This window comes from Archocentrus centrarchus, chromosome 10 (assembly GCF_007364275.1).
Source record: "Archocentrus centrarchus isolate MPI-CPG fArcCen1 chromosome 10, fArcCen1, whole genome shotgun sequence".
NCBI lineage: Eukaryota > Metazoa > Chordata > Actinopteri > Cichliformes > Cichlidae > Archocentrus > Archocentrus centrarchus.
This window is the reverse complement of record NC_044355.1, coordinates 20,664,988-20,685,438: the sequence shown is the minus strand read 5'-3', so window position 1 is coordinate 20,685,438 and position 20,451 is coordinate 20,664,988. Positions and strand designations below refer to the sequence as shown.

Genomic DNA, 20,451 nt, shown 5'->3' with positions numbered 1-20,451 from the left:
TCAAAACCACACATTATATATTACAGAATAGGCTCAGTGACATTTCTTGTAATAAAGACAAAATAAGCCATTCTTATTTTAAAATATATACAAATCAATATGTTTATACAGAAACTCTCCTACATGGTCTATTAACTTGACAATTGTGTTTAATTATTCAGGAGTCCACTCCTGATTTTTGGAATGTTCTGCAAGGCTTCATAGACGTCATAAAAAATGTAATCCACTGGATAAACTTTAGTTTCAAACAAACATTCACAATGAAGAATGGATACAAACTCTCCTTGTGATTCTTGATTTGGCATACGCTGTAACCAAACAGCTTGGGAATCAGTTATGCCAATTTCCATTTTAAGATTTTAGCTGCAGGGGTCACGCAAAGTTTGCAGGGACATCCTGCAGTAACCAGAATCTCCACTTTCCTGCTTAGTGTACATGATAGAGTATGCTTACTTCATATAGCCGATGTGCACGTCTAACAAATTGATTTTAGACATCACACCATAAAGGATCTCTGTGTACAGCACAGCTTCCTGCTGAACAAGATGAAAACTGCTAACAGTACAATTACAAATAAGACAATTATGATCATTTGTACCAAATGAACTTCTTGTGTCTTTGTATGCAACGAACAGTACAACGAAGGGCTCTTCAGATATTCTGTCACCGTAAGATTTCTAACTCTGGTAAAGCATTCGGTCTCACTGATGTCGGGCACTTTAATCTTCATCTCGTTTAAGACTGTCAGCCATCTGTTGTCACAGCAGTTGAAAGGATTCCTGCTTATGTACATGACAGTAAGGTTTGTGAATAAAGCGTGAATCAAAGAATGGTTTAAAGTCATAAATACATTATGTCTTATGTCAATTTCTCTGAGAGGAGAACAACTTAAACTGCTGGGTATTGTATCCAGAAGGTTGTTTGATACATTCAGCCGAGTTAACGCTGGCATGCAGGGTAAAGACAACAGACGAGAGCTGGTTATGTTGATCTCACTGATAATTAGGGACCGGAGAGTTGTTTGCACATCTTCCAGTGCCCCCTCTTGCATGACCATTAGTGGATTTTTTGCAAGGTTGAGGGAAACCAAAGAAGTACCCTGAAATGTTTTAGGCTGTAGCATTTTTATGTTGTTTCCTTTAAGATTGAGGTGTTTAAGAGTCTTTAAATAGGCAAATTCAACACAAAATGCATCAAGGTTTATTTGCTCCGTTGACTTAGAGCTTCCTAAGCGGTCAGTGGAAGTGCAAGGTTGCGCTGAGTTGTCTTGTAGATTTAGTGTTTCTATTTGTGTGAGTGCACTGAGAAAGGGTGGGGAAATATATACGAGCCCATTGCCTTGCAGGTCGAGGTACTTTAAGGAGCGAAAGAAAAGTTGGCGAAGGTGTCCTGAGGCTGAGTAATTTCTCACATCCCAGGTGATGTTTTGCAGACAGTTATAACTGAAGTTCAGAGTTTCTAAAGACAGCAAGAGGCTTAAAGTCTCAATTGGGAAAGACCTGAAGTGGTTATAGCTCAGGTCAATATAAATCAGCGGCATTGGCCTCCAGTTTGAGTGTAGGTTGTTTTTTCTCGCAATTTCCTCACTTACAATCTCACTATAAAGAGCATTTGTCTCTGACACCATCGTAGCCTCTGAATTTAAGGAACCAATCATATTATTCTGTAAGTAAAGATACCTCAAACAGTTCATTTTGGGAACGATTGGAAGGTAAAGAAGCTTGTTGTGACTCAGATCAAGAATTTCAAGCCTGTACAGTCTGTTATCCTCATGTGTGACAAAGAACTCTACTGAATTTCTGCTCAGATTCAGATATTTCACTTGGTGTAATTGAAAATCACAAATATGCACAAGATTGTTTTTAGCCAAGTTTAACATCTCTAAGCGGATCAGTGGTTCAAATGTCCCCTGTTCAATCTCAGATATCAGATTGTCATCAATAGTTATGACCCTCAGATTTTTACTCTCTGTGAACAATTTGTGTGAAAGTCTTGTTAAAGCGTTACCGGTCATCTTGAGCTGATCAAGAGAGGATTTGTTTCTAAGGTAGCGTTCAGCTGCAACATCACTCAGACTGTTCATTGATATGTCCAAAGTCTTAAGCCCACTGAGGGATTGGAGGGCTTTGCTGTTACTACCAAGGTTGCTGTTTAGTTCATTTCTGGACAAATTCAACTGTTCAAGTCGAACCAGGTTTTCAAAAGCCCCCTCGGAGATGAGATCCAGCTGGTTGCTGCTCAGGTCCAGCTGCTCCAAGTATGGCAGCGCAAGTGTGTCCATCTGTCTGATGAAGTTATTGGAGAGGTCCACTCTTCTAAGCCTTACATCCAAATTCAGAGGGACAGAAGAGAGGTTCTGGTTGCTCCAGGACTGCTCCGTGAAATTAAAGGACCAGAGAGTGAGCCACAGAGATGGGCACTTTTCAAAATATCAAAACCAGCAACTATGTATGCAAAAAAACAAACAATAAATTGTGCAGATTTGAAAAATTTTGCATTTATACTGATCATTTAGAACCTACCTTTGAAGCATAATATGTCAGTCCTGTTATGCAAAGGTCATGGCTGAGTGACCAGAGCAGAAGGAAATTGGACAACATATGTCTGACCATTCTCCCTCTGCTGCTGCTGCTGCTGCTGCTGCTAAACTGTACCACTGCTGCTGTCGGAGCTCATATACAGTCTCACACACACACACACCCTCTTATAGCCATGCTTCATCAAAAAAAAAAAAAAAGGAGAGAAAAAACAGCTGTGGCCACCAGATATGGAAGGTTGGATACTATATTTAGACATTAAAGACATGACCACTGAGACCGCCACTTTCTATCAAGCTTTAGTGCACTTTCACAATAAATGACTGAATAATTTGGATCAAAAAGGTTTTTAGACAAACATATTAACGTTTTAGCATTAAATGCAGCCACTTATAGAGATGGATGCATTTAGAATTTGCTACCACTTTAAATACCAGTTGAGAAATAATTTGCACCAAAGCATTTTATCCCATTTATTAACAACTTTAATTTGATAGTGATGCATTATTTACAGTGCTGTGTTCCAAACCCTTGCTGGGAGATATAAATTCACACATTTGTTTGTTCCTGACAAAGCCTTTGGAAACGGAAACCGTTTAAAAATAGACAAGAGGAACAAATAAGCAGACAGCGCGTAGGTGGAGCAGGAGGGAAGCCCCCAGCAAGGTATAAAGAAACACACCTAAAATAGACAGATGAAAAGAGGTGCTGGCACATGAATACAAATGTTTGGGAGTCAGCCCAGGACAAGCACCCAAATGCTACATGTTAAAGCTAATGCATATAAAAAAACCCCCAAACAAACAAACCAAAACTGACAGATGATGTCGTTTAAAAAGTTCATTTAGCATTTTCCTGACAAGAAGAATAGCTTTCCTGCTGCTGCCACTCTGCATTTTATCAGCACAGCCCTCACTCTGCTCAGTGTCAGTTTCCCACTTCCAGCAACAGTGAGCTGCATCCTTATCATCCTCCCACTGTCTTGTTTCAGTTCAGCTGGATGACACCAAAAAAGGTTGAGTCTTCATCCGTAGAGATCAGGGCCGTGGGCCTGTCTGGGATCACCAGTTCTAATTCGTCATCCTGAAGCAACTGCACTGTGCCTGCAATAGACGACACATGCTGTTCAAACAGTGGGTGTCAGGGAGTGTTTGTATATTTAAATATACAGCACATGATTTCCATACACAGAAAACCATTTTACTGTTATATTTGCCTTAATGACTCAAATATCTGTGGGTCTTTGCTGAAAGAAAGATAACATTTGAATCTGGTAGCACAGATAAGGCTATCCAGGTGAAAGGGGAACTTTAGCATATCTGCAAGGTGCTTGCACCGTGTTGTTTGCATTCAGAGAGTTATTTTTATTTCTACTACTGGCCTTGCATGATGTCAGTGAAATGGAATATCCCATGTGCACGGCTCTGACTGTGATCACAGCAGCTCCATCCACATGATGTTCAAAACCATTATTTACGAGGGGCAGCCCACCACTAGGAAGTTGGCTAAATGGGTTTGTTCCAGACGAGGGGGCGCTGCCCGGGGCTGAGAAATGGAGCCAGTGCAGAAATGCCAAAAACGGCAGTTCCTCTAATGGATGCTTAAGGCTAGCACCAAAACCAGGTCAGTCCTTAGTGACTCCCAATTAAAATGCCTGCACAGCATTAACAAGCATATCTATGGATAATTTCCCTCTTCCTTACAACTGTATGTTGGGTGATTTTTTAATTTTTTTTTTAATAACTCATTTATTTGCTGGTGGATGCTGGTGATGTAACTAGGTGTCCCAACACAGGAAATTATAGCTGATTTGTTGTGTAGTACAGTCGTACAAGAAGTTTCTGTTTGAATAAATAATATATGATAAACAGATATCTGTATCCCTTGCAGCGACCTACGGATGCTTGGTCGCAGATAACTTAGGGCTCCACCCTCTTGTCTAAATATGGTCTTGTTTGGCTCCAAAAGAACAACACAGCGGCACTCAGAATGGTGACACTGATGCTTTAAAGTGAGCCCAACACCAATCCGTGACATGGTGGCTCCATTCAGACATGGGATGAACTGAGTGGCTGCACCAATGCCCAATATAAATAAGTATTATTTTGAACTGCAATTCATGCAGTGCTACTTTAGTAGCTCAAAGAATTGAAATGTGGGACTGGAAAGCATAAGGGGTCCACTTTCAAGGAACAGTTCAACATTTTCACAAATATGCATATTGGACCTAGATTAAAAAGAGGAAGGAACAACATTGCTTGGTGCAGAGAGTGGCTGTGTCAAAAAGCAAGAATCCCACCACCAGCAGTAGTAGGAGTGCCTCACTGACCTGCAATGTAGCATGTGTTGGCAGGATATGTATCGGGCATCGCTTGCAGGCAGCGCAATAGCTCTGCTGATCTCGCGCCTGCTTTGGCCGAACTCCTGCTTCGAATGACATGACCCATAACTATGCTGGGGCTTTCAAACAAAACCTGTAAATTAGGCAGAACATTACCCAACTAGTTGGAACAAATCAAATGCATGATCAGTTTAGTTATGCTTGAGTTAGAGTGACACAATACTTGTCCAAACACCAAGTAATAACCGCCTTCTTGGACAACAATTCTGTTTTCCTTTTGTGAAATTGCATTTCCTTGCTGTGCAGAAACAGTCCAAGAGATCAGTGTTATATTTCCTGTGAGAAAAGGCATGATACACTTTATCAAAATAATGGCAGGCGGCGCAACGGTACGGCCAAAGACTTGAATTCAGTTTTACCTCTTATGTGTGGCTGTTTGTTAGTGTCAGCCCTTAACTGCAGAAATGATGTTGGAGCTGGCAGAAGGAGATAAACACTGTACTTTAATTTCATTAACTTAGTACATACTGTTTATGCTCTCACTACCAGATTAGACCATAACTAATAGACACGTTTTCAGTTCTCAGCTCCGACCCACCTCTGTGACTGCTCAGTTCCCTTTTTACTCTCCTAGAAGATATCTTAAGAGAACTCTGAGCTTTTTGGAAGACTCTTGGCTCGATGTCCTAAGAGAAAACAAAACATAGCGGTGCAATAATAAATTTTATCGCAATCTGAACACTCACTAATGGTATAAATCTCAGTAGTACAATGTCCAAGATGACTCCATCCTGCATAATCAGTGACATACCTCGCTTGTTTTAGACATCTTGGCCAATTTCCCATCGACTCCCTCAGAACATGGTTGATTTAATTGTAGAATTATGTCCCCTTGGAGTTTGCGAAAATCATTTTCTAAAACCCTGGCTCTGTGCACCAGGAAAAGACTGAGACAAAACACGAATGCTGTTAGCGATAATAACGCATTATAGAGCATTTTGAGACTAACAGGCTGTCCCCAGTCCCCAAGTTACTCAAACGGGTGAGGTCACGCATCAGTAAACTCCGGAAACCTAAACGTTCAGTTTCAAAATTAGTTTCTAAATGAGGAACTATCTCAGCGCTGCCTCTCAAGATGGAACTCATTTGGACTGCATGAAAACTACAGCCAGCTCTGAGATGTATTGTGAAACTTGCAGTCGAAGTTTTAAAAAAAAAGCCACACTTTAATAAAGACAAAGGCCTCGCTCACAGAACATCATTTGTTCTTGTCAGTACTCGTGCCAGCTCAGTCCAATATGAAAGAGAAGTTGTAACCTTTTAAATTAATACCACCGGCTGCACAAACACAAGAGACGAATGGTTTAGACAGAAAATGAAACATTTTAATCCATCAATCAACTCCATTTACAAAAGTATATCCCATTTTATATACAGTATGTACAGACATGTATTAACAACTATAATTTTTCTACATGGATTCATTCATAAGGTAACTAAACAAGAGCGCTGTAACAAAACATATCACTGATATTCTGCAGGGATGCTGTAGTGCAAATGCGCGCAAAATATATCGTGCTGTTAATCTGTGAATACCTTCTAACTCCAGTTTTAATGGATTTTCTTTACTTTGCATAGATAGCTTTACACTTGCTTTGAACATTTGTTTGATCTTTCATTTGCTTTTTAAAACTGTTAATATCTTCAAATTAATTAAAAAGGCCAAAATAAAAAAATAAAACCTTTTAAACAGTTGTTATTTTTTTGGAGATACAAGATTATCATTCAACAGCACTTGGTATACGTCAGCACAGGGTCCTTCCCCGCTTTAAAGAGAGATCCTGGCTTTGCTGATACAAAACGCTGACTACAAATAGAAACTTTTGTTGGATGAGAACATCTGGTTCATCGATCTCAGCGCAGAGTTAAAGTGAAGGGCAGCATTTGAATACAGACAAAATGTGAAAGTGAACAAAAGTCACCAAAGGAGCTTCCTCAACTTCTAACAACCTTCTAAAAAGGGGCAAAACGTGGGCTTCTAATCACTGTGTCAATCCCACATCGGGCAGGATGAACGTGACTCTGGAGTAACGTGACTGCTGCTTTATGTTTATGCATGGTGGCTGGTGCCTGTGCAGTTATCCGTTCTGTCCAGCAGATGGAGCCTCTCCAAGTCTCACACTTCCCAGGAAGGTGGTGTGGTTGGTCATATTGATGAGTGTGTACTCATGAGCTATGCGTATGGAGATCTTCTGGCCGGCGCGGAGTGGGCTCACACCAGCCGTGTAGCAGGTGTTGAACTTGCGCTGGCCCGTCTCGATGCTGCAAGTGCAGCGGAGGAACGGGCTGGAGTCCACCATCACATCATAGCTGGCAATGTCAGTGAAGTTGAGGTAGTACACCTGGTAAACGGGGGGCGGGGGTGGGATTGGGGGATATAAAATTCAAAAAAGACTTAAAGGGTGTAGGTATACAAAACTACTCCACATGATCATTTAAGGGCTTACGTAAAGCTAAAACAGCTGGAATATTAGAGAAGCCAACATGAATATGAGTTATGGAGCTTCACATTTAGCCATGAGGAAAGGGCAAAGAAATATGGTCTTACATTAAATATCAAACATTTATATGGTTAAACTCAGATTAAACTCAGTCATTCTTGAGCTTAACTCGAGAACGGCTGCCAGCTCTTTTGACTATGAACTGAAAATTTCAAGAGTTACGTCAAGGACCGTACTCACTTCTACCTGACTATATATGAAGTAGACACCGTCCAGCAGCACCTCCAGCTGCCCAGTGCGAGAGTGCATTTTAAACACGCGGTGATGGATGGACACCATCTTCCAGTTCTTAAGGACGCCTTGAGACAGATCTAAACATGTCACAACAAACACACAAAAAAGGGTCAACATAAACAGCTTTCAGCAGTGTTTAACTGCAACCAGGGCTCAGTACTGACACAAAATGTAAACCTGCTAATGATGCTTACTCCTGATGTGATGAAGGATAATCTCAATCAGTTAGCATGCAACATGGATATGACGTACCATTATGAAACGGCTACAACCTAACTTTAAGGTGACTATAATCCTACACAGTGCTGTGGTAAAAAACTGGTGGCAACATTTAGCCTGTATAAAAAATCCTGGGTGAGCGCACACAAATTCTTAATAACCAAATCTGGCATGCTGGATCTCGAGTATAAACATCCACAGCATGTCAACAATCTACTGTGTTTATATTCATTCTCTTGTAATTCTGAGGTTTAGCAGGCATGTCTATTAGCACAGATCCAGAACTCGGTGTTTGAGCACTGGCAGGGATTATGCATGCGTATTGTTCTGTGCAGCTGTAAACGAGCGTAGACCGAGCACCCACCTTCTCTCACTTGGATCGTCGTTTCCTGCCCCTGCAAGTGAACGACTGCTGGCTGGAAAACAAAAGATCTCTGGTGACTAATCCAAATTCACGTAAAACGGGAGAACAGCTGTTTCACCAGGAGCCTCGTGTGGGATAAAATTGTATTTAAAATTTAAAAACGATGACATACTCTTACCTGGAATTCCTTTGTTTTGCCCTTATCAGGAACCCCTGCAACAATAAGAGGAGAGACATGCTAAAATTCTGGCCTCCACACTGCTGAGGTGAGATGATGATTGAAAGAAAACAAACTCTGGCATAGTTTAAACATAGATCATTGCTGTTCCACACAATGTTTGACATCCTGCACCAGAAACTCTCACAGAACGAGCAATGAGTGAATCAATTTTGACAACTTGAGCCCCATTCTGCTGTGGGAAAGTGTCCGGGTGCAGGAAATAACTGTAATCTAAGAAAAGGATCTCTCTGCTCATTTTCAAGCTTTCTGGCTTGAGTCTTTGTTATCTTGGAGGATTCAATTTAGGCTTTTTTTATACCTGCTGGACCTTGAGCGCCTGGCGGTCCTTGTGGCCCAGGGGGTCCTGGAGGCCCTGCAGGCCCCACAACATTGCTTCCTGGAATACCTGGGATACCGGGGATGCCCGGTGGCCCCTGTGGGCCCGGGGGACCAGGGGGGCCAGGTGGTCCTGGCACAGGCCTTTTTTTCCCTGTGGAGAAAGATGGAATAAACAGTCAGAAATAACCAGAAAACACAAATTTGCCCCTACAGTCACTGTACAGATTGTATATTGCTGATACTAAGAAAGCCAAGGGGCAAAAATTATATTTATAGAGATCCTGAAAGCTTGTCACCCCAGTTTGAGCTAAGGTGATTATTGAATTTTGGATGACTTCGAGGGCATTTGGAGAAACAGGCAGCAGATTGCAGCCAAATTAATGACCACAAGAACAGCAACTTGGGCCGGATTTTGCCATACCTTTTTTCTTCTCTTTCCTTTTTTCCTTTCCAGTTGATTCTAGAAGAAACCAAAGCAGCGTGATTAAGCTTCAAATGCTCTCTTCAACAATTATCATCTCAGATAACACACTGAGCATCCAGCTCATTCCACGCAGGTATCCCAAATAGGCTGAAATAACAGTTTCAGATGGTGTGCACTGAACACTGGAGGAGTGGAGGTATGTCAGTCTGTGGTATCTTGTAGTGTAGTAATTTGTAAGTGTGGTTTCACCTCCTCTGTATGAACAAGTGCCTTAAGCATTCACAGGCAGTGGAACTGGAGAAGATCATTAGAGAGATACTTTATCCTGCCAAAATCCTTTTCTTTGAATTAAACCCAGATGGAGAATGCAGATGAAAGTGTGTGTGCGTGTGTGTGTGTGCGTCTCCTGCTTTACAACCATGTGTATGGATGTGCATGCATGGATGTTGGTGGGGCATCTATGTCAGTGCTTGAAAGACGAAATGCTCTCAGTGCTTGCATCTGCGTCAGTGTGTGCGTGTGCACATGTATATATGCTCTGCGCGCAGCTGAAGAATCCTTTTCAAAAAGCCGTCTTGCTCGCTCTTGTGTTTACCATGTCATTATAACTACAAAGGCCATTTAACCTTAAAACCTCACAGTTTGAGTCCCCCTCAAACATATGGCCAGAGTTTCTCCTCTGGCTAAATGACTGGATGCATCCGCATAGATTTCTCTTAACGAGCAGCCCTATCTGGAATCTGGTGCCCGTTAGGAGTGCCGAGGACGCACACATACGCGCGCACATGTGTAAACACAGGACACACACACACACACACACGCACAAAAGCACACATCTAAGGCTGAGATTACAAAAGCCTTTGTCTGTGCACTAAGAGCAGAGGAGAGACCTGGGAATGATTAGTGTTTAGAGGCTCGGGACTTTACTGATTTATGTAGAAAGTCTCGAAGGTGAGTTTTTTCTTCTAATTTAAACACAATCACTAAACTTGCCCCCAAGTATTCAGTGTCACGAGACAGACATTGGAATGCCTTGTGATCACGCTGCACTTGTTGCACTCAGACGTGAAACTTCAAAGGCTTCCCTCACTTTTTTTTTTTTATTTGCATAGCGCGGACTCTAAACAAAAAACTACAAAAGCAGATTCAGACATATTGGCCATATGGTTTGCGGCGGCGGCGCGATTAACGTAAATCAATTCGGTGGAATTAATGAAGGCTACGCTCATGAACGGCCGCCGGGTGCTCGAAAAAGACCGAGTCTGAATGTTCTTGTGCTGTGATTTTTTTGTTGTTGTTTTTTTAGATGTCATTGATAGCACAGCTGGACTCCAAAGTGCATAACTGCTTTGCTGACAGCTGCAAAAAATAAAAAATAAATAAAAGTAAAAAAATAAAAAAAATTGGGGGACCTAATAATATTTTGAGAGGAGGGGCGGGGGGACCCGGGCTTCATTGTCTGTTTCAAATTGGTGAAGCCCTCCAAAACTCCTTGTTGTCCTTGTTTTCCATCCAAGTAATAATCAATCCCATTCTATTTAATCTCTCGCTCTATAAACACGGCAACATTATGTGGTGGCGCTGCTTTGTTAAGTAAGCACAAAGCAATAAAACATCAATTCCACGAAAAAAAAAAAAAAAAAATGAAGTGAGAAACCATTAGCAAACAGTTTTCAAAATTTAAGAGCCTTAAGCCTACCATAAGCCAGTTAATTACACTGCATTGAGTCCCCTCCAAACAAATACGGGTTACAGAAAACATTGCTCAACAGTTGACTCGCCTGTTGCCAAGTACACATCGAGAAAACAAACTGACGCAGGTGCACCAGAGAGCTAAAGTTTGTTTTTCTTATGATTAAATGGAAAATAGATGATGGGCCTAAGAAGATACAGAAGGTCGACTCAGGAGACAGAAAAAAAAAAAAAAAGTCTTTCAAGTGAAGTTCAGTAAAACCTTTGTATCAAGGTGAAAATGCAAGGGTAAAAGAAACAGTAGTAGTAGGGATGCACCTGTTTCTGGTTCCTTGCCGGGACTCCTTTTCGCTCGCTGAGTTTTGCCTCTGTCGTCCACTGTGCCGTGGAAGTCAGGTTTTCTGTACAGTAGCTTCTCCTGGTGAGAAGAAAATAGATATATTAAAATATTAAAGACAGAAAAATTACACATTCAAAAGAGTGCCACATCTTTGAGTATGCTGCACCTATTGTTACCAGCCGCTGTCACCTTAGCTGAATTTGGTGAAGCCAACAAAAGGACTGAATGCGACAGTTTTTGAGAATGAAACCCTCACTACAAGTGGCCTTTTCTATTCTTCAGGTATAATGTTTGCACAGAGACAACTTGGGGCAGTTGAAAAGATGCGAGACTCTGTCAGGGAGCACATTCATATGTGGCCAAGTCATTGTCTGTCCCGTTTGGGCTGTAACGTATCCTGTAACCCAAGTCACTTTTGTCTGCGTTTTGGTCGTTTGAGACAGTCACCTGGACACGACTGCTCTAAAATTCACCTTTTTATACAAAAGGAGGACATGAACTGTGGTTAATCTGAGAGCAATACCCATTCATATGGCACCTGGTCCCAGCCCTATTCAGTGGTGGCATGAATAAGTTACACAAAAAAAAAAAAAAGAAATTCAAAGAAAAGGATCTGATGTAGCTGGTCTGGTCTGAGCTCATCCCTGAAAACAGGAGAAGTTATGCTACAGCGGCAGGGTGTTCCCATGGGCAAGTGAGCGGTGGGACAAACCGCAAGCCTTTTTCTTATGCGACTGGTTCTGGTCGACCTACATTCACATGAACTCTGTAGGACGTGCTGACCCGACTGTAACACACTCAAGACGTGTCTGGCTCTGTCATCGCAATGTTTCGTGCTAAGGATTTAGAGTTTAAAACATGGATTGTTCCAAGTCGCTTTCTGTTAGAACAGCCAGTTTGTGATCACATCTTTGGAGGATTCCCAGAAAAAAACCTGGCACAGCAAACACAACAAGACCACCCAAAGCCAACTTTTTCATTGAGCCTCACAATAAATGAGACCGCTTTTGGTCACACTTTGGAGTGTCAGCATAAATAAAGGTAATAGCACAAGACATAAAGGCTCTCGATGGCTGACAACCAGACAGCTTGTAGAGAGCTGGACATCTGCTCGGTGTTTGGATAACTGACATCTCCAAAGCAGTGATGCATGCAGCACCTAAGCATGGATCAAAAGATAATAAATAACCATGTACTCTTTCGCCTTACTGCTTAGAAATGAAGCAGGCAACCTTACCGACAGGCACTTTGACCTCTCTTTTTTTCCCCTTGGGGGGCCTACCCCAGTAGGCCCCAGGATGATATATTCCCTGTTTCCATCTGTGACACTGAAGTAAACATATAGTTATTAAGCCCCGATGACAGGGAAACTCCTGAAAGCAGCGTGAACTCCCAGAACTTTGTGTGGTTTTAAAGCAGAGCCGCTACAAAACACGATAAAGTTATGTTTCGAATTTCTTTTATACCTCGTCTCAGACGCGGGAACCCTGCCGGCCCCCTTGGGTGGGGGAATAGATGTATCATGTCAAACACCCGACGCCGACTGTGCTGGGCAAGCTCAAAGCAGCTAATGTCTACATCCCTGACCAGCTGCCAGCCATGTCTGACCTTATGAGCACGGGAATTCCAGCCTGATGGAGGAGTGTGTGCTGGAATGGTTTATGCCGACGCGCAGACCTCCAGATGTTCCTTCAAGCAGCGGCGTTTGCTGTTCATTTGGTGCGCAGGTGCTTCCACATCTCCTCTCCAGCTGTTGGCATATAGGGGGGGGCTTTTACCTCTCAAAGGATTTGTGGTGTATATTCAGCCATATGGCGTTACACTTTCTTCTGTTCTGACAGCCAAACACGATTCAACAGCCAATTTCTGGCCCGAGATTAAGCCCCAGCAGAACAACAGAAGACAAACAAGCAGTCTGCGAGGCTACTACCAAACTGGTGCGGCTCGTACTTTAGATGAAGGCAAAGTGATTTTTTTTTTCTTTGCCTTCCATTATATGACTATAAGAAATGTTTTTTCACTCTTTTTTGCTTCATTTCACTTCATTACAACATTTACAGCCTTCGTACCCTTCAAAGGCATGCAGAGTTACAGTAAATCAGGATGACAATGTGTTGGTATGTATGCCAAGTGCCAACTATTGAGTAAACCATTCTTTTTTCAGCACAAGGGGAAAAAATGCTATTAATTAGAGGGCTTTCAAATCTTCAAAGCGTGGGGGTTGCTGTTGCGCGCAGATTCCCCGTTGCTTCGTGAGGATATGACTAAAATTCAGTCACCCCGGGGATGTGTAATTTTGGGATCACAAGACTTCATTTTGCCTTATTAACACTTACTATTACAAACTGCATTCTTACTAGTTAGCCTCAAAATGTTCCTGACATTTGCGACGTTTCGAGCTTATAAAATGCCACAGGCCTCTGGTAGCATTACTAACTCACAATTCTCCACAAATACAGACATTCTGGCTGCAGCGGCGTCTCTAAATCTTGTAATGTCATTAACAATTAGCGACCGCTAAATTGTGGTCGAGAATTTGATGCTGCAAACCTGAGGAGGTGAAACTGTGGGCTGTTTGGCTGTGATTGCAGTCTAGGTGCCCATCACTGCTGAACAGGCATTACTAAGTTCACTGGCATGCATACTTTTGAGAGCTGATTGCACCTAATACTCCTGTGATTCACAGGCCTGGATTCGACAGCGACTGTGTGCTTTCTTCTTAAATATCATTTAAAAAAGAAAAAAAAAAAAAAAAAAAAAAAAAAAGGAGTGTCCTCCCCTCAGCCATTATCGGAGCTTGCTCTTTGAAAGACCATGTGTTTTTAACCATAACTTGGGTAATTTAATAACATGATGCATAGATTATCATCTGAAAATCTGTGCAGCTCGACCTAAGGGAAATGTAGCCTGTCAGCAGCCAGTCAACTTTTCAGATGGTTGCAACACTCGTTGGCAAAACGATTCCTTGCTGAATGCTGTAAAAGCCTCGAGAATTTATTATTATGGTAGATGTTTGTGACTCTGGACTCAATCTTCACTGGGCGTCTACGCCATCTGTCTGTCAAGACCGTGCAAGCTTATACGCAAAAGCTCACAGCCTCGTATCTCTGATGTTTCTGCTCCTACGACTTGTGCTTTTATGTCTGTGCCGATTAATCCCTGCTATGCAGGCTCGCTCTCAGCGCATGTATGATACTGCTGTTTTAACCAATTACGTACTGGTCACAATTAAAGTAGATGTGGGTGACAGCCCACCCGGGCGCCCCCAGAGCCTGTATGCTGCTGAGGACTTTTTTGTCCCATCAAACTGACTTTTTTAATAGCCGTTAACTAGACTCCAGATGTTTTAGCATCTGTTCTTTGTGGGACTTTAAAGGCATACATCAGAGGAGAGAATTATTTCATATAATAGCTATAAGAAAAGTGTTAGGCTCAAGAGTAAAACGTTCCCCGAGCTTACATTTTGAAATGTTCTGTGGACTCCACTTTTATTATGTTTCACTCACCGCTGTAAGGTGAATGAGGGTCAGGCTGACTGAGGGAGGCACTTGCTCTCCCTCTCCTTACATCACATTTGTAGCACAGATTTTAGCGCTACAGTACACACACCTGGGAGGGGATTTTTACTGTTGGGAACTATGCAGGATCTGCCGGACAGCTGGGATTTACTGCCTTGCTCAAGGGCATACCCACTGCGACTGCCGAGGTGATGACTGTTTGTTCACTTTGCCGGCCCAGATCGTAAATGACCAGATCATCTCCTCATTAAGAAGCAACTAGAAGGATCTGAAAAAGCGTGAGGTTTTAAATTAGTGCTTAAAGTTTAAACGCGTCCAAAGAAATAAACGATTTTCTGTTACAAAACGCTTCATTATTTCACTTGTGGTTTAACTCTCTAAAGGGCTGTAAACATTTCAAGTGCCAGCTCAGTCTGCAAAACAATATCGATTCCAGTTCTGTGCTTACATCTGTGAAAATGAAGATTAAAAAAAATTAAAATAAAATAAAAATTTTACAGACATAGTCCCATACAGAGTTTGAACTCGGTTTGATAGCTTTTGCTTATTTTCCTTTTTTTTTTGCCTCGCGTCACCTCACCAGCAGTTCCTCTTCTGCTCACGGAGAGATCCTGGAAACCGATTACACACTTGTATTACTGCTTGTACAGCCAAGATTCTTATCTGGGGGTTTTAGCCACAATCACCACCTTCAGATCAAGTGTGCATCTGCACTCGGCGTCTGCAAAGAGAGGCCAGGCCTCAGTAATAACTCAACTTGTGTTTCTTTTTTAGGGAAAAACGTGACAGGTGTTGGCAAGACATAAAAAAAAAAAAAAAAAAAAATCAAACACAAAACTGTATTACAAATTTACTGAGGAGCGGAAGGAATATTTGTATATTCATAACATTTAAATCTACTGCAGAGACAACCGATTTTCTTCTTTTGATAGGAGTTTAGAGCTTTCTTTAAAGCTGAATTAACTTAAGTCTTCCTTGAAGCCATGATTTCAACTGACCAAAACTGATCTTTTCATTCATTCATGGCTGATTACTACTAGTTTACAGATGTGTGCTGAAGGCTGACTTCAAAGATAGTACACATGAGCATAACTGCACCTAAGTATTACGTATTAATGCGGTAATGACTGAGTACTTGGCTGGCGTGATGCCAACGCCTGACGGTTTCTAGTTTCTGTTCGACACTGACCGGTCCCGCTGAGCAATCGGATGCTGAGGCTGCTTTTAGATGCTGACAAACCACACCACTTGTCTTTTTCAAAACACAATTCAACCACAAAATAGTTCCATCTGAACAGAGGCTGCAGCCTGACTCACTGCTATTACAACACAACAAAACCGAACCATTTCATGTATATAGGAACCCGGCCTGTGTGGTATGCGTGTTGGTACCGATACCTGACGTTACTATACTTTGTTTTGGTTTTTCTGAGGCTTTTCATGTTTTTGGTTACACTTGTCTGTATACCTGGCCATCACATGAAATTTCCCCGATACTCCTGAAGTGCCTTTGATGAAGAGCTGTGTGAAAAATCCAATAAACAATTTCTAGCCCTACAAAAAAAAAAAAGAAGAAAAAAGATCCTTCAAAGGAAATGCCAGAAAAGCTAACAAGTGTGGCTGCTGCGTCTAAATGCCACATGCTCCTGTTTCTCCAACTATGTAAACTGTGGGATGTGTAATCAGAGTTGTTTAATGCAGACATCTGGCAAGGACAGCATCACAGCACTGTTAAATATTTACAGCTGGGCCACAGTCTTTCACCTCATGAAGCGTCACCATCTGGGCCGAATACCAGGCCCATCTCATTCGGATTTAACTGGGGAAACCACTACTATCTAAAATAAGCTTAGCAAAAGACACACCGAGGACTAAATTAATAGGCTGAGCTCATGAAAGGAAAATGTTACGGAGCAAATCCAAATATGAGCAATGGGTCTCATTAATCTTTCCTACAGAGGAATAAATGCGCCCATCCTGGATAACTTGAATTCCTCTGGGTGGCTATCAAGTTGACAACTCTGCACAACTAAATGTCCAGCCAATGCCCCACACAGAGTATCATTTTCTCTGTGAAAAGCTTACACAACCGCTGACATATGAGCTAATTGAGCAAGCAATGCAAAGTTGAGAGGTACACTCGGGCCTTTTGTGATGATGAAATTAGGGAGTGTGTGGTGGCTGGTGTTGCGGTGGTCTTTAGTGGTTGTGGGGCTGTTGCCAAAGCCACAGACAACACAAATGACCGTTCAATCAGCCTGCTGCCAGGGAAGAAAACACACGTGAGAAGCAGGCTGGCTTTGCTCCAAGTACCAAGTGCCCCATCTAAGTCCTGATGAATTTACATCAGCCCTTGGGCTTTGCACCTGCTGGTGATCCAGTTAATTTTCCATCCACCTGCTCCAGCACACAGGCTGACCTGTCTCTGCCATTCCAGCTGGGCAGGCTGCCTAAGTTTTGAGAGCATGGACCTCTGTCTGTTGAGGAGGAGGGGGGAGCTCTGGAAACGAGACAAATTGGGTTAAAATGTGGTTTTACTTAACAAAAAAATGCGCCCATTATAGAAGTAAACGATATAACTGAGATTTTGTTTGTTTGTTTGTTTCAAAAACAGTTTTCTTTGTTCAACAAAGCCAAAAATTGCTCAGCTTCTGCCCACCCTGTTTGCGTTTCCCCGAACCGCAGACTCTGGCCAGGTGACAGATTTAAAACCTACACCTTTGCGCGCCTCCGTCCAAGAGGCGTAATCACGTACACGGGAGCGCAAATCCATCCTAAAACATACTTGTCTGGAAACTGAGCTGACAAAACGTCGTGACAGGCTACTGTAGAAGAAGTTGCCCAGAAACATGCCGCAACAGCGCAGACACAAAACCTGACACCGTGATACAGGAACAGGAGGACCGAGAGGAGGTGAATGAACACGAACAGCCTCCGTGTGAGGAATGAAAACAATGTCGCGTTATAGACGCTCCCGTGTCTCTTCATTAAGACTTTCTTTTATTAGAAGTATTATTTTTACCTCATGACTCTCTCCTCCGCGGCTGCTGCCGGAGTCCAGTCGGACTGAGTGGCCGGGCGAGAGCACCGACGCCGGGTCAGCCAGGTCACTCCCCTCAAGTGTCACCATTGAATCCCGCTTCTGGTGAATAATTTCCCTTTTGACTTGGGACCGCAGGTCCAAATAGCAGGCGAGGGTGACAGCGTGAAGGGTCAGCGACAGCAGGAATAATCCCAGGAACACAACGCTGCTGCTCCGACTCCTGCACTTCTTGCTGCACGTGCAGGGAGCCGCTATGGGCATCACTTTGTCCGGGAAATCCTCCACAGATGAACCATCGCGTGCCATTATCGGACGGAGGACGAGTCATATGCTCCTTATCTCGGCATAATCCATTTACATGGAGACTCATAGGTGCAGCAGCAGCAGGTCGGTGCAAACTTCTTGGAGTATCTGTAGTAACAATGGAAACCCGCCCACCTCTCCTATGATTGGCCCAGCACAATTAGCAGCCCCAGAGGTTGGGGGCTGGATGCAAATAGGTGCAGTGGTTGAGCGACACCCAATGGAGAAACGCGGCTACTGCAAGGCCTCTGCGACAAAGATGTGAACATCATTTCCTCTTTCTGTGTTTGTTGTTCAGTGTTGTGTGATTATTTCATGAACCTCTTTTAGTGATTTATTATCTCTTACGCGAGTGTGAATGGGAAGGGGGTGGCCACCAGTGTAATGTATAATGTTTATGCATGCGTTTTATGTGTTTTAGGGTTTGGACATGCTATTTTTCACTGGCCTTCTTTGTTTGGCACTTTGTTTTGTTATGTGGGTGGCACATGGAGTGGTGGTCCTGTGTGAAGAACTGATTCAGAAAATACTGCCCGGTATTGTTATTGAAAAAGAACAAGCGGTTGATGGTTACATTGCATCATCAAAGAGTGGAAAAGTAGTACAAATTATGTTCTTAAACAGTCTACAAATTATATAATTATAGGTTAGTGCATCTGAATTCTGTCAGGCTGAACAGTATGATAGCGGGGCCTGGAAGAGAGTCGATGTCACGGTGAGGTCAGCATCACTTTGTGTACAACACCATCAAACAATCTAAACATGTGTCATTCGGCTGGATCTGGGGAACGGTTTGACATTTGTGTTACAAAAATGCCCGCTGAGAACAATGCTTTAACGAGACTGAATGTGGCTTTGCGGTTTGTGCATTTTCAAAATCCAAACTCGACACTTTGATCTCCAGGAACCAGAGGTAGCCTGCGAATCTGTGAGTCTTTGGGCCTCAGGACGGTGAAACCTAAGCGGGCCAGAAACTTGGAGGGCTGATAGATCACCTTGTTAGATTAGTTTTCCAGGCAACTGCTGCCAAGCATCTGTCTTTATTTCATTTGGACAAACCCTGACATTTGCGTGCACTTGACCTATATGGAGGTACACTTTTTCAAGCTGGGAGACACATACTAGGTATCATTGATATTACAGGCTAACTAATGAAGAAGAATGGCTTTTGGAGATCTAGTGAATGGTATTTCATCACTGTGTAATATTTTTTACCCTGAAGTTTACTACTGTACAAATATAAGAATCTATTATTGTATTTCTTTTGGTTCAGTCTGCTCCTGTTGCCACTATATCATCACATTTTTTTTCCTCCTTGCCACAGTCAGTTTCCTTTCTCCAAATCATCTGGAGGGGGAAAAAAAAAAGTGATTCTAGTCAGCTGCCACTGAAGGGCAGCATTGCCAAGCCATAAATCAATAACACTGCATTCCAGTGCACTCAAAGTTGAACTTAAATAAAACAGCTTCATGCAAGTTGCATATAAACATGAAAATACATCTCATATAACTTATATAACATCTCTGAGATTGCGTCCACAGCATCAGCCCCTTTCTCTCATGAAGAGTCATTTCCCCATTGTTAGCATATGATAGTGAAACTGAAGAGAGAACGATATTCAAAGTAACCCTCACAGGAGCTGTGACTGAGAGCTCAGTCTAAGCACGTTTGCCACGCTTCTCATCCAAGCAGCACACACAATGACTTTGAGAGGCAGATGATTTAGGACCGGAATAGTTAAGAACACATACTTCCTGTAATTTCAGACAAGTGGTCACATTTTAAAATGTTTTTTTAGTGTGTATATATATATATATATATATATATATATATATATGAAGGATTGGCTTTGGATATTTATTGCATAATTAAAAAAAAAAATTCAGACCTATTCTTTGCTTTTGAGGAGACCTTATCTAAAGGTCAAACTCAGCACTATGCCCCTATCTTCTGTCCGCTGCCTTGTTTCAGAAAACACAAGCCAACATTAAAGCCTGTGACAAATGAAACCAGTTTTATCGTGATTGGGTTTTTTTGGCATTGAAAAGATCAGGGGTAATTCTTATAACGTCCCCCGGGCTTCAATGCGGCGTTCATAAATGGTGTGCCACTCTATCCTCTCTGAGCTTATAACAAGATTTAGAGGCTTTCCCTGCCAGATGATAGAGTTTTGCAGAAGGAATAGGCGCTCTTATATTTTACCACCGAGAGCTGAGCGGTTGGGCTGCGGCTCGTGGCTTCGGGGAGCTGTTGGAAGATGGTCTTGGCTGAAGAGTTCCTCTCCAGCACCGCTGATAAGAGCACAAATTCAAATCA

At 42.4% G+C, this 20,451-nt stretch overlaps 2 protein-coding genes and 1 pseudogene across 3 annotated transcripts; all 3 read right to left on the bottom strand.

Moving 5' to 3' along the window:
* Positions 1-2,721, bottom strand: LOC115787257 (transforming growth factor beta activator LRRC32-like; annotated as a pseudogene).
* Positions 2,722-3,013: 292 nt separating this feature from the next.
* Positions 3,014-5,920, bottom strand: LOC115787273 (tumor necrosis factor ligand superfamily member 13B-like). The gene is made up of 6 exons (XM_030739876.1): positions 5,690-5,920; positions 5,477-5,564; positions 5,298-5,354; positions 5,102-5,214; positions 4,867-5,011; positions 3,014-3,640 (listed from the first exon to the last, which is right to left on the bottom strand). Exons 1-6 carry the CDS (start codon positions 5,873-5,875, stop codon positions 3,525-3,527), a joined length of 705 nt encoding a protein of 234 aa, XP_030595736.1. The 5' UTR covers positions 5,876-5,920; the 3' UTR covers positions 3,014-3,524.
* Positions 5,921-6,251: 331 nt separating this feature from the next.
* Positions 6,252-18,234, bottom strand: LOC115787180 (ectodysplasin-A). 2 transcript variants are annotated; one of them, XM_030739759.1, is made up of 8 exons: positions 17,812-18,234; positions 11,250-11,349; positions 9,237-9,275; positions 8,796-8,966; positions 8,435-8,469; positions 8,257-8,308; positions 7,620-7,750; positions 6,252-7,280 (listed from the first exon to the last, which is right to left on the bottom strand). In XM_030739759.1, exons 1-8 carry the CDS (start codon positions 18,136-18,138, stop codon positions 7,017-7,019), a joined length of 1,119 nt encoding a protein of 372 aa, XP_030595619.1. In that variant the 5' UTR covers positions 18,139-18,234; the 3' UTR covers positions 6,252-7,016. The 2 variants fall into 2 exon arrangements, with proteins under 2 accessions (XP_030595619.1, XP_030595620.1); XM_030739760.1 differs by having other exon boundaries at positions 7,626-7,750.
* Positions 18,235-20,451: the final 2,217 nt, after the last annotated feature.